The sequence below is a fragment of the Phaseolus vulgaris genome, chromosome 3 (assembly GCF_051622355.1).
Source record: "Phaseolus vulgaris cultivar YP4 chromosome 3, ASM5162235v1, whole genome shotgun sequence".
In the NCBI taxonomy this organism is placed as follows: Eukaryota; Viridiplantae; Streptophyta; class Magnoliopsida; order Fabales; family Fabaceae; genus Phaseolus; species Phaseolus vulgaris.
In genome coordinates, this window is record NC_143500.1 from 13,477,253 (window position 1) to 13,489,751 (window position 12,499).

Sequence of the window (12,499 nt, forward strand, 5' to 3'; positions counted from 1 at the left end):
GCTTGCTAGTTGGCAATCGCTGGTCAGCCGGGCGGGTAGCGTGTTGTTCAAACCCTTCACGGCCTCTTATAAGAACTTTAAAGAGAAGTTCTTTAAAGTGTACGTGGAGCCCGGCGGGGACACGTTATTTTTTTGATGAGGTCGGTCAGCCTCGTTTCCCGTTATTTTGGTCGAAGAGTCCAACAAAGATAACGGATTGGCCGAGGCCGGCATATTCGAGCGAGCATGAGCGTCTTATTTTTTCTGTGTTCGATATCCTTCCAAGGAAGCTCCCCACTCGGCCGCTCATGTCGCTGTACAATGCGACCGACCGTGAGGAAGCTTTTGAGGGTATGCCTTTCAACACTTAGTCATCTTATATGTTGCGTTTTGTTTTGACCGATCTTTTCTTGTTTCGCTTGCAGAAATTGCAAAGAAGAAAATACCTCAAGCGGTCGGCATGCTGCATTCGTTCAAGAATAAGTTGAACGAGAAGAGGGGGGCTGTTGGCGCCAAGCCCCGGACGGAAGAGGGCTCTCGGGGGGGGGCTTCCAAGAAGCGCGGCCGCAAGGGCGGCAATATTGCCCGTACCGTGCGGGCAGTGGGACAGATTCCCACTCCTCCTCCAGCTCGGTCAGCTAGACCAACTTCTCCGCCCACCGATGAGTTCAACTGTCCTATTCCGACGGGGGTGGCGGTGCCCTTGGCTTCCTCGGGCGGATCAACGCTTGCGTTGGTGGGGGGTGATCGGTCCTTCTCACGGGCCGTGAGCTTCAAGTTGCCTCCCAGGATCGAGGGGGAGATCAGGTCGGTCCCCGACGACGACCTTCTTGACGGCGGTATCGAGATGATATGCTGAGGGTTAGTCTTGGCCCGCTGGGGGGCCGACGCTCGGAGGAGCCGAGCGAGGACATATCGCGCCTCGAGCATGAGCTTCAGGAGGCCGGGCACAACCTGAAGCAGGTCGTGGAGGCCAACACAACTTACGAAAAGAAGTTGTGTGCGCAAGCGACCGAACTGGAGCTGCGCCAGAACAGGTTGGCTGAGCTGGAGAAGGCCGATGCCGACAAAGCCGTGGAGGTTGTTCTCCTTCACAAGGCAATGGAGGCGGCCGACCGTCGGGCCACCCTGATGGAGGAGGAAGCTGCGGCCGAGCGCGAGTCGAAGAGGGTGGCCGAGGCTGAAGTTTTGAAGACCATGGAGGACACCATGGTACTTATTGGTCAGAGTTTCGACTTTGCCGTCCGCCAGGCCGAAGTGCTCTACGGCAGCCCACCCCCTTCTGGTCGATTTAACCAAGACATGAAGGTTGTCGATGGCCGTTTGGTTCCTGCGGCGGCCGACCCTTCTGCTGACGAAGCTGAAGCTGATTCCTCTAATGATGTTTTGAATATTGTAGATTAGGCGGTCGGCTTTAATTTTGAACCCTTGGGGCCGGGGTGTGGCCCTCCTCTTTCTGATTAATATAAGTGTTTTTCCTTCAATTGTTTTTGCATTTTCTGGACGAACGAGCCTTTACGAGCCGAGTGGGTTGGAATAATTAATCTTAAACCGGGGTAAAATTAACTAAGTAAAAAGAACTAAGTAATCGGTCGGTATATGAAATCAACTGAGCGACTCGTGATAATTAAAATCAACCAAGTGATTGTAACGGACTTCGATCAGTCGGTCGTTCTTTGGCGAGTTCGATTTTGGCGAATTTTATTGGCTGTTTCTAGGTGAACCGGGGTTCTTACCGAACGTTATGTGTGCATCTGGAGGGTATGCCGGTTAGGGCTACGTCCTGTCGAGCTAGATACGGGTTTTGGGAGGGTATGCCGGTTAAGGCTACATCCTGACCGAATCGTGTGGGTTGCGGGAGGGTATGTCGGTTAAGGCTACATCCTGGTCGTGCCGTGTGGGTTACGGGAGGGTATGCCGGTTAAGGCTACATCCTGGCCGTGCCGTGTGGGTTACGGGAGGGTATGCCGGTTAAGTCTACATCCTGGCTGGACCGTGTGTGTCATTTGTTATATACACCATGTATGAAACGCCTCGTTAAAACCTCTCCGACCGATGGATCGGTCAGGCGAGGAAAGAGTGTGTGCATTTTATTCATGTTTAGCTGAAATAAAACTTTAGGTGCGTGGCATTCCACGTCCTAGGTACAATTTTTCCCGATAGATGCTCCAAGTGATGAGCCCCCCCCCCCCCCCCCCCCCCCCCCCTCCTACTTCTCGGATTTGGAATGGTCCTTCCCATTTTGACGAGAACTTGCCGTCCGACTTCCTAGCGTTGTTGCGCATTCTCCAGACGAGGTCGCCTTGTTGAAAGCTTCTGGGTTGGACCTTTGAGTTGTACCTTCTTGACGCTCGGAGCTTGCATGTTGCCTCTCGTATCTTGCTTTTGTCTCGAAGTTCGTTCAAGAGGTCGAGGTCGACTGCCAGACTTTCCTTGTTGAGGGATACGTCGAAGAGTTGGCGTCGGATGGATGGCTCCCCGACCTCCACCGGTATCATGGCCTCGGTGCCATATGTGAGGCTGTAGGGAGTTTCTTGTGTGGTGGATTACGGGGTGCAACGGTATGCCCACAGGACCTCGGGCAGCTCCTCCGTCCATCTTCCCTTTGCAGTGCCGAGCCTTTCTTAGTTCGTTCAATAAGACCTTGTTGGCTGCTTCGGCTTGTCCGTTCGTTTGCGGGTACTCGACGGAGCTTGTGAGGGATTTGATGCCGAGGTCGTTGTAGAAAGTCATGAGGCCTTGGTCGATGAATTGTCGGCCGTTATCGGAGACTATCGAGTGTGGTATGCCGAATCGGCACACTATGTTCTTCCACACGAAATTTTGGACATTTCGAGCAGTGATGGTGGCTAGGGGTTCGGCCTCTATCCACTTGGTGAAGTAGTCTACCGCGATTAGCAAGTGCTTCGTTTGGCCTTTGCCTGGTGAGAACGGGCCGATGATGTCCATCCCCCACTTGGCGAACGGCCAGGGTGATGTCATGCTATGCAGTTCTTCTGGTTTTTGATGGTGGAGGGGGCCAAACTCTTGGCATTTTTGGCATTTCTTGACATAGTCAGCGCTATCTCCGTGAACGGTCGGCCAGTAGTACCCCGCACGGATGACCTTGGCCGCCATCGTTCGGGCCCCGGAGTGGCTCCCGCACGCTCCCTCGTGGATTTCTTGTAGCACGTATTGGGATTGTTCTTTGGTGAGACACTTTAGGAGTGGTGTTGAGTACCCCCTACGGTATAGGTCTTGGCCGATCATGGTGTATCGTGCGCACTGCCGTCTGATGCTTTTTTCTTCCCCCGGTTGGCATGTTCCGTGTTCTAAGTACTGGGTGATCGGGGTCATCCATGTGTGGGTCTCGGTGACCGTCATGCATTCGGCGTCGTCTACGCTCGGTTGTGCTAGTCGCACTTGGACGACCGATCGATGATGGCTTTGTTTTTTAGAGGATGCCAGGCGTGAGAGTGCATCGGCACGCTCGTTTTCCTGTCGTGGTATGTGCTCGACCATGACCGTGTCGAACTTGGCTATGACGTTGCGAACCGTGTGATAGTATCGCTGGAGGAGGGGCTCCTTGACTTCAAATTCTCCTTTGATTTGGCCGACGACCAGTTGGAAGTCGCTTTTGCATGTGACCTCCCGTGCGCCTAGGTCATTTGCTAAGTTGAGGCTGGCCAGTATGGCCTCGTACTCTGCTTGATTGTTCGTTTCTTTGAAGGAGAACTGGAGGGCTTGCTCAATCAATAGGTCCCCAGGCCCCTCGAGGACGACCCCGATGCCGCAATCCGTTTTGTTGGATGAGCCGTCCACATAGAGGACCCACTTGGCCGCGGTTTCTGGGTTTTTGGGGAGCTCAACGGCAAAATCCGCCAAGCATTGGGATTTGATGGCACCCCTTGGTTTGTACCTGATGTCGAACTCTGAAAACTCGACCGACCACCCTATCATCCGTCCTGCAAGGTCGGGTTTAGATAAAATTTTGTATATAGGATAGTTGGTCCTTACCCTGATTTCATGGTTCTGGAAGTATGGGCGCATCCTCCTTGCGGTCAGCACCAGGGCTAGTGCCACTTTCTCTATCATTTGGTACTTGGTTTCGGCTGCGTGTAGCGTCCGGCTGACGAAGTACACCGGGTATTCTTCGTGGTCCACTTCTTGGACAAGGGCGGCGCTGACCGCTTCCACTGATACGGTCAAGTAGACTACGATGGGTAGGTCCAGACGGGGCTTTTTGATGACGGTCGGCGACGACAATAATGTTTTGAGATGGCCGAAGATTTGTTCACATTCCTCGTTCCAACTGAATTTCGAAGTTTTGCGGAGCATTGTGGCTATCGGCCTGATCCGCTCAGCGAGGCGGGAGACGAATATGGAAAGTGCTGTTAGCCGGCCGAGTAGCTGCTGGATTTCTTTCAAGTTTTCCGGGCTTCTCATTTCCGTTATGGCCTTGCATTTGTCAGGGTTCGCTTCGATCCCTCTGTGGCTGAGCATGAAGCCGAGGAATTTGCCGCCTTCTACGCCGAACGCACACTTCTCAGGGTTGAGGCGCATGTTGACCCTTCTCAGAGCGTCGAAAACTTCTTGTAGGTCTTTTATGTGTTGGCCGCACGAGTTGGATTTCACCACGATGTCGTCTACATACACCTCCACGCTTTTGCCAATCATCCATTTTAAGATCTTGTCCATGAGCCTCTGGTAGGTGGCTCCAGCGTTCTTTAGGCCGAACGACATTACCTTGTAGAAGTAGTTGGCGCCGTCCGTCGTAAAAGCCGTTTTGCCTCTATCGCTATGGTGCATGCTGATCTGGTTGTAGTCGGAGTAGGCGTCCAGAAAGCTCAGTATTTTGTGATCGGCCGCTCCGTCCACCAGCCGGTCGATGTTGGGAAGGGGGTATGAGTCTTTGGGGCACGCCTTGTTGAGGTCTTTATAATCTACACACATCCGCCATTTGCCGCTTGACTTTTTGACCATCACCACGTTGGCCAGCCAAGTGGAGTATCGTGCCTCGGCGATAAAACCGGCTTTTAGGAGCTTCTTGGCCTCGCTTCTGGCCGCCAGCCGCTTGTCCTCTCCGTAGTTTCTTTTCTTTTGTGCTACCGGGCACGCTTCTTTATACACTGAAAGGCGATGGGTGATGATGTTCGGGTGGACGCCCGGCACGTCGGCTGTTGTCCAGGCAAAGAGATCTACGTTCCTCTTGAGGGTTTGGTGAACGAAATCCGCATCAGCGACGGCCATTGCCGTGCCAATGCTTGTATATCGGTCCTCCCCATCGAGTTCGGCCCGACGCAGCTCGTCCTTGGCTTCGAGTCTTGGCTCGACTTCTCTTGGATCTAGATCTGCCATGGTGATGACTTTCTTTGGTTGTGGTGAGTACCGGTGGGGGCTTCTCCCACGGCCGGCAATCTTTCGTCTGGGTGAGCGGCTGCCGCTGGACCTCTATTGTGTAGGTTCAACTCATAGGCTTTCGGCGTAGCATTCTCGAGCGACCTTTTGGTCTACGTGGATCGTCAAGATGTCGCCTGAGAGGGAAGGGAATTTCATTGCTAAGTGGGGCGTGGAGACGATTGCTCCGAGCTTGTTGAGGGACGACCTGCCGAGGAGGATGTTGTAGGACGTGTTGGCGTTTATGACCAAGTATATGATCTTGAGGGTTTTGCTAGCCCCTTCAAGGCCGAGCGTTGTGTATAGCTCTATGTAACCCTTCGTTCCTACGCGTTCCCCAGAAAAACCGACCACGTGGTCGTTGTAGGGCATCATTTCCTCCTCCGGGATTCTCATGGCTTTGAAGGTCTTCCAGTATAATATGTCGACCGAACTTCCTTGGTCCACAAGGGTTTTCTTGATCGTAAAGTTGTCGATATCGACCGATATCACCATTGGGTCGTCCTGTGTCGGGTCTATCCCCTTGAAATCTTCATCTGTGAACGTAATCGGTGGCATCCTCGGCCGGGCGGAGACGAGGTTTACTTGGTGGACGGCCCGTAGATGTTTCTTGCGTGCGCTGTTGGAACTGCCTCCGCCAGCGAACCCTCCGGCTATGGTGTTGATTACCTCTCGGCCCCTACGAGTGTCGGCTTGTGGGGGATCGTCCCCTCGTCCCCGTCAGTCTCCGCGCCTATCGCCCTCTCGTGGATCTGGGGGGTTCGGTCTCTTCTCCTAGGCGTTTGCTCTTTGCATGGGGAGCGACGCGCTTCCCGGGTCCCACGCACAAAGCGTCTAAGGTGCCCGACCGGAATGAGCTCTTCTATTTTTTCTTTCAGGGCTTGGCATTCTTCGGTGGAGTGGGCGGTATTCTTGTGGTACCGGCACCTTTTGCTGCGGTCGGCGTTTTTTGGGCTCAAGGCCCTTCGGGGCGGTGGTATCAACTCGGCACTTAGGGTCTCTTGCAAAATTTTGCTCCTATCCGCGTTCAAAGGTGTGTAGCGGGAGAAGCGGGGTCCTCGGTTGTCCCTTTTTTGGTCTCGGCCATTCTGTGACCTTCCTTGTCGTTTCCTGTCCTCCTTCTTTTCTCCGCTTGCCTCAGCCCGGGCGTTGTTCCTGAATTTGCGAAGTTTCTCTAGCTGCATGAATTTCGCCGCTCGGCGTCTAAGGTCATCGAGGTTGGTTGCAGGCTGCATACACAGGCTATCGGCAAACGGACCGGGTCTAAGGGCGGTCAGCATGTGGTGCATCGCCACCTCGGGGCTGAGGTTGTGAATGTTCATAGCGGTCTTGTTGAACCGATCGATGAACGTTCTGAGGGACTCTCCCTTCTCTTGGCGAATGCCGACCAGCGCTATGGATGTTAGATGGTGGGGGCGGCTTGTTGCGAACTGGACATCGAATTTCGCTATTAGGGTCTCGAAACAATCTATTGAGTTTGCAGGGAGTTTGGTGAACCAGCTCAGAGCGCCTCCCTTTAGGGAGGTGGGGAAGACTCGGCAAAAGACCGCGTCGTCCGTGGTGTACAGGCTCATGTGTGTTGTGTATGCGTCCACGTGTTCATCGGGGTCGGTCATTCCATCGTACCGATCCCTGTTGAAGCCTTTCCATTTGTCCGGCAGGGGGGTATCCATGACGCGGTCAGTAAAGGGATGACGCCGATCCGGACCCGCCGTGGCGGTAGTGTTGGCTGTTTTGCTAGGATGGGACTCCCCATCCATTTCCATGGTGAAGTCATTTTTCGTGTCTTTCTCGGCCTGGAGGCCGGCACCGGTGGCGTAGGACTTGCCGGCCTGGTTGGTCATGGCGAGAGACGACACCCCCTCGACTAGCTTCTTCATTCGTTTGTTTTCTTCTTGGAGGCTTTTGATTTCCTCCTCGTTCTTCTTAGCGGCCTCCTCGTGTGCCTTCTTCATCTCTGCTAACTCCTTCTGAAGGGCCATCATCATTGCCGTTTGGTCTGCCTCGGTCATGCTTGCCATGCTTCGGGTTGATACCATCTACTGCTGTGGTTTCTTCTGGCTCTCCTCGGCCCCACGGTGGACACCCCCTCGAACTAGTTTGGGGATTGGGAGAACTATTGTCTTCAGATGTCACTCGCTCGGTCGTGTCTCACGTTCCTCCTTCTATCTTCCTCGCCGAACGGCTCCTCAGACTGGTGGGGTACCTGTAGATGGCACTCCAACGCTCAAGTCAGTGGGGTATCGTATTCGGTTGGTTAGAATACTGTAGATAATGACGTACCTTCTTCCTTGGAATGCGTGATATTTATATTACCTTGATGGGCCCTTGCTGTTGGGCCAGATTAGGGGGTTGTTTACCGATTAGGGTTGGATTAGGTCGTTTCCTAACCATGGGTTAACCTTTGCTAATCGGGTCAACCTTTGACTTGAGCACCTTATTTCGGTCGGCCACATATGACACGTGGTCGACCTCGTACCTTAAAGTAGGGTCTTGACCGGGTCCATAGACCGGTCGGTCATCCCAGTACATCAATAAAAAAATAATATAAATATTTTGGAAAGACTTCAATCATACTATAAAAAATGGTTAGATTTATACATAATTTTCAAAAATAACTCTAACAAAAGTAATATTCAAGATCCCATCACTTAATCATCGATTAACAAACCTCCTAAATTTTTGCATAAACCACAAAACAACATATACATATATCACCTCTATTACTATGTAACATATTTTGGAAACCATATTTATGAACTTCCTCTATCTTTATATATATATATATATATATATATATATATATATATATATATATATTTTATCAGCAAAGAATAAATAAAATAAAAAGAGATACTTCAGGGTTGTCTAACCCTTATACAAAACCCCAAATTACAAGATCCTAGAACCCTACCAACTAAGGATCCGACAAACATTGTACTACATATCAAGGTAAAACTATCTTTCTTATCTTTATATATATAATTTGATTTTTTAATCATTTATCTTTTTTATTAATTATTCTTTTGTTGCTCTTATTTTTTTTTTCTGTTTTCAATTTCATGCGTTACAAAGTAGTTGCATTTTTGTTTAGTTTTATGATTTTTTCTTGAAATTTAATTAAATTTTCTAGTAACTCTACTGGTTTAACTTGAGTTTGATAAGTTTTTCCTTTCTAACTTTAATTATTTCATATCGACTAAAGATGTAAACATTACCTAATATATAAATTAGTGTAAAATTTATAATTATAAATCAATTTTATAAAATTAAATTATACTTAGAATAATCCATAAATATATTATCTCAGTATAAAAAAAATAGGTTAGAGATCTACATCAACTAAAATATTCACATTAATTAAAACAATAACAAACCAAGAACATAGAGATTTACTTGATTCTTGCCAAAAGAATATGAAAATTACACTTTAATGTGTGAAATGAAGAAGCACAACAGAAGGGAGAAAGAAGACTAAAAATGCATGGGCAACACAGGTTAAAAATCGTTACATTCGAAGCATTTGATGAACACTTTCCTACGGGCTCACAGTTGCATGGACCATTTGAATGCAGATTGATATAACCTTGAAAAATGATCCTGATTCTGACTTATCACCATTTGATTTTGTGACACATTATTACAAACCAATCATCTCACCTCACTGCTCAGGGACGTGTTAACTTCACACCATACATTTTTCATTTGAGTTTTTATAATGAAATATTATGTTTCCTTGGGACTCCCGAACTGCAATGTTCACATCGGAAAACATCCTTAAAACCACATGAAATACCTTTCAGCCTCAACAAATTTCAGTACTGTCTTAGCCAAACCTAAAAAACCAATGAAAGTGTCTTCTCCCCTCATCTTATTTGGCAACATCCCACACAGTATTTAGCACAAAGATAGTGAGTTTTTTTTATCTGGTTGATTCCGTATTCTTCACGATTGTGATAATTGTGGTACGCTAATTAAGTCAGTTGCACCTTAAAATTACTTTGTTTTCGATAAATAAATGTAATTTATTGTAATTACTTGTAATGGTAGGAATTTGGTGAAAAGGTTGAGTAAAGAGTAATATTTTGTGGAACAATAGAAATGCTAGTTTTAAGATTGTTATAAATTTAGTCTCTAATTAGCATAAAAAAGCATCCGATGTAGATGAGATTGGAAAAGTAGAAGCAGCCTGATACGTGAGTATGTGTGCTATAATAGAATTGGTCATCCTAATTTTGTATTCCACGTGTCATAGTTTATAATCTATAAGAACATATAAAGGGTTTTTTTCTTCTTCTAATTTTATCCTTTATAATATTAAAATATAATAAATATAATAAATATAATAAATATAATAATTATTTATTTTAAATTGAGAATTTAAATTTTAAACTTTTTTGAAAAAATTTGAATTTGAAAAAAAAGAAAAAAATCCATTTTTTACGATTTTACCCTCTAAATAATTATTTTTTAAAATTCAAATAATTCTTTCCAAACCTATAAAAAAATTACATACGACCAAATTAAAAAATTATTTATTTTTATAATAAATTTTAATAGAAATACTTTTATAATTTAATAATATATTTTTATTTAAACAGTTTTACAATAATAATATTTTTTTGTCAAAAGAAAAAAAAAAGAATAAATATTCACCTTTTAAATAAAATAATTTATTTATATTTAATAAAATAAAGAATTAATTTTATCAAAACAATTAAATTTCTTTTTTAAAAATATCACTATATAATATATATATATATAATATTTTTTATCTTTTAACATATATTTATCCTAAACAGTATACTCAATTGTTATTATAATTCAATAAATAAATTTATTAACAAATATTTTACTTATAAATGGTAAAAATAGATATATAACACTAATTGTTTGATATTCTATTTAAGAAAAAAATTTATTGTTATAAAATTTATAATAACATAAGTACATATACTGTCATATGTTAATTTAATAAATTTATATAATACAATATCTGTAACAAAAGAAAACACATTAAATTTGTTTAAATATTTGAAAAATACAGATAATTAAATAATATGAGAATGAGTGTAGAGACTATTGAGAAGAGGTTTCCCAGGGCAAGAGGGATGTTTGGGGATTAGAAAAATTAGAAAGAAGAAAGTCCTTAAGACGAGTGTCCCAGATTTCACAAAATCTGAATCTCCAATCAGGTGGTTCAATGGGTTGTGTTCCGAGTCCTGGAGCCCTGTCCTTGGATCCAATGTTCACCTCCTCCTTCCAATCCACAACATAGGTCGCAACCCTTCTCAAGAACTTCATCTTAAACCTCTCCCACACTTGGTACTTATAGTGATTTATAACCGCAACAGAAAGAGGTAAGTTACGCGATTCAAACCCTTCCCTCACTTCAAAATGATGCACCACGTTCAGAAGACTAAGGTCAACCAAATCAGGTCGCACCATTGACTTGTGTCTTTCCGGACTCCTCAGACGGCATGTGTACCCTACGCCCACTCCCCGTTTAGGGTGCGTCGTTAATCCGGAGGCTCCGAAACTATGACACCCTGTCCTAATCTCGGCAACGGAGTTGTTCCACGACGAGAAATTGGCCACGATTGATCTCAGACCGTTCCGTTGTTGCATTTGGTTCAAGTAGAAAAACTCGTCCACGTCATACAACCCCACCCACTTGCATTCCTCTTTGGCTTTCAATACACAATGCGAAAACCCTGCTTCTTGGCTTTTAACCCAAGGCCATGTAACTCTGCTAATATTGTAACCTTCCTCTTCAAGCTCTCTCACCACCGCCTCAATCTCGTCGTCGCTGTTGTTATCGTAAATAAACCACCGCTCCACGCCCACCCACGCGTGGTACATAACCCACTCGCGCAAGGCACCTGCCTGGTTCCACACCATCGTGCACGCGCACAATTCAAACTTCTTCTCCTTCACCTTCACTCTCCCCTGTTTTTCAAACCGGCCAATTCTCGCCACGGACGGGATCACGCCGCCGCCGCGCACGTCACTCACGCTCACGCTTATTCCGCGGCCCTTGTCGGGGCTGTTCCAGATACTCTGCGGCAACGCGCACCGCACCACTTCCTGAGCCGCCGAGACCGCTTTCGCGGTTAACCGAAACGCACCGTTTGGAAGACCGAAGTGGCACTGGTATAAGGTCGCGTCGGAAACCCTGTGCGGCCGGAGGTTTAGCCCTTTAACGAACACCACCACGGTGTTGTTGTCTAGAAAGGCCTCGTACGCTAGCTTCTCCCAATTGTGAGGCTTTGCTCTCACCGGGAACTGGACGTCCCGGTGGTTGACCTGGCGGCGCCAGGTCAAATCGACGGCGGAGAAATTTGTAGGGGGAAGCGGGCAGCGCGCTATGGAGCGGAATTCATCGTAGCGGTCCGTGGAGAGAAGCGGGAGGAGAAGCGGATTGGATGAAGCGTTGAGGAGGGTGTGGTGGTAGACGCAGTGGAGTTGGGTAGAAGGGATGATTTTGGGGTTGGAGAGCATGAGAAGGAGGTGATCGGGGAAGAGAATGCGGTGGTGCACGTGGAGGGGTATTGGGAGGGTGATAGGAGAGGAAGGGAGGGAGGAGTAAAAGGAGTGGTTTGAGGAGCAGAAGAAGAAGATGAAGAAGAGGAAGAAGGAGAAGTAGAGGAAAATTGATTTTGGCTTGTGTTTCTTCTTGGTGTGGGGTGAGTCCATTGGTGTTAGGGTGGAAAACTGCAAGGAGAATGAACAGAGAAACAAAAACGAATGAATGAATGCATGAATCTTTGCTCACCATAAAAACAAATTAATTCAATGTCTTCTCCACTACCCTCCTTCAAAAACCAGGTCCCACTCATATTCATGCCTCCTTTTGGTAACAACTAAGTTTCAGTCTTTTCTGTAAAAAAAATACCTTCACTACTCTCTTTCTAAACATTTTTTTTAACAAAAAAAGATTTAACTATTCTTTTAATTTCATTTCTTTTACAAAAATTAATCTGCAATATCCCTGCCATCATCATTTTATTCACAAAATATTCTTAATTATGACTGATATTTTAAACTCCATAATCACCACTCATTCATTAAATTCATTTCCGTGAACTCATTAATTCATTCCTTAAAAGTATAACGTATTCAAATAGCTATTTGGAAATATTTT

General features: G+C 46.3%; 1 protein-coding gene and 1 pseudogene across 1 annotated transcript; both read right to left on the minus strand.

The window, feature by feature from the left end:
- Positions 1 to 5,427: 5,427 nt before the first annotated feature.
- On the minus strand, positions 5,428 to 7,376 carry LOC150028697 (uncharacterized; annotated as a pseudogene).
- A 2,976-nt stretch (positions 7,377 to 10,352) lies between these two features.
- LOC137806647 (glycosyltransferase family 92 protein RCOM_0530710) lies at positions 10,353 to 12,164 on the minus strand. Its single transcript, XM_068606863.2, has one exon. It carries the CDS (start codon positions 12,049 to 12,051, stop codon positions 10,435 to 10,437), a length of 1,617 nt encoding a protein of 538 aa, XP_068462964.1. The 5' UTR covers positions 12,052 to 12,164; the 3' UTR covers positions 10,353 to 10,434.
- Positions 12,165 to 12,499: the final 335 nt, after the last annotated feature.

What these genes read in the sequence shown, in the direction of transcription:
- LOC137806647 (XM_068606863.2), bottom strand. Translation starts at nt 12,051, where the DNA reads ATGGACTCACCCCACACCAAGAAGAAACACAAGCCAAAATCAATTTTC.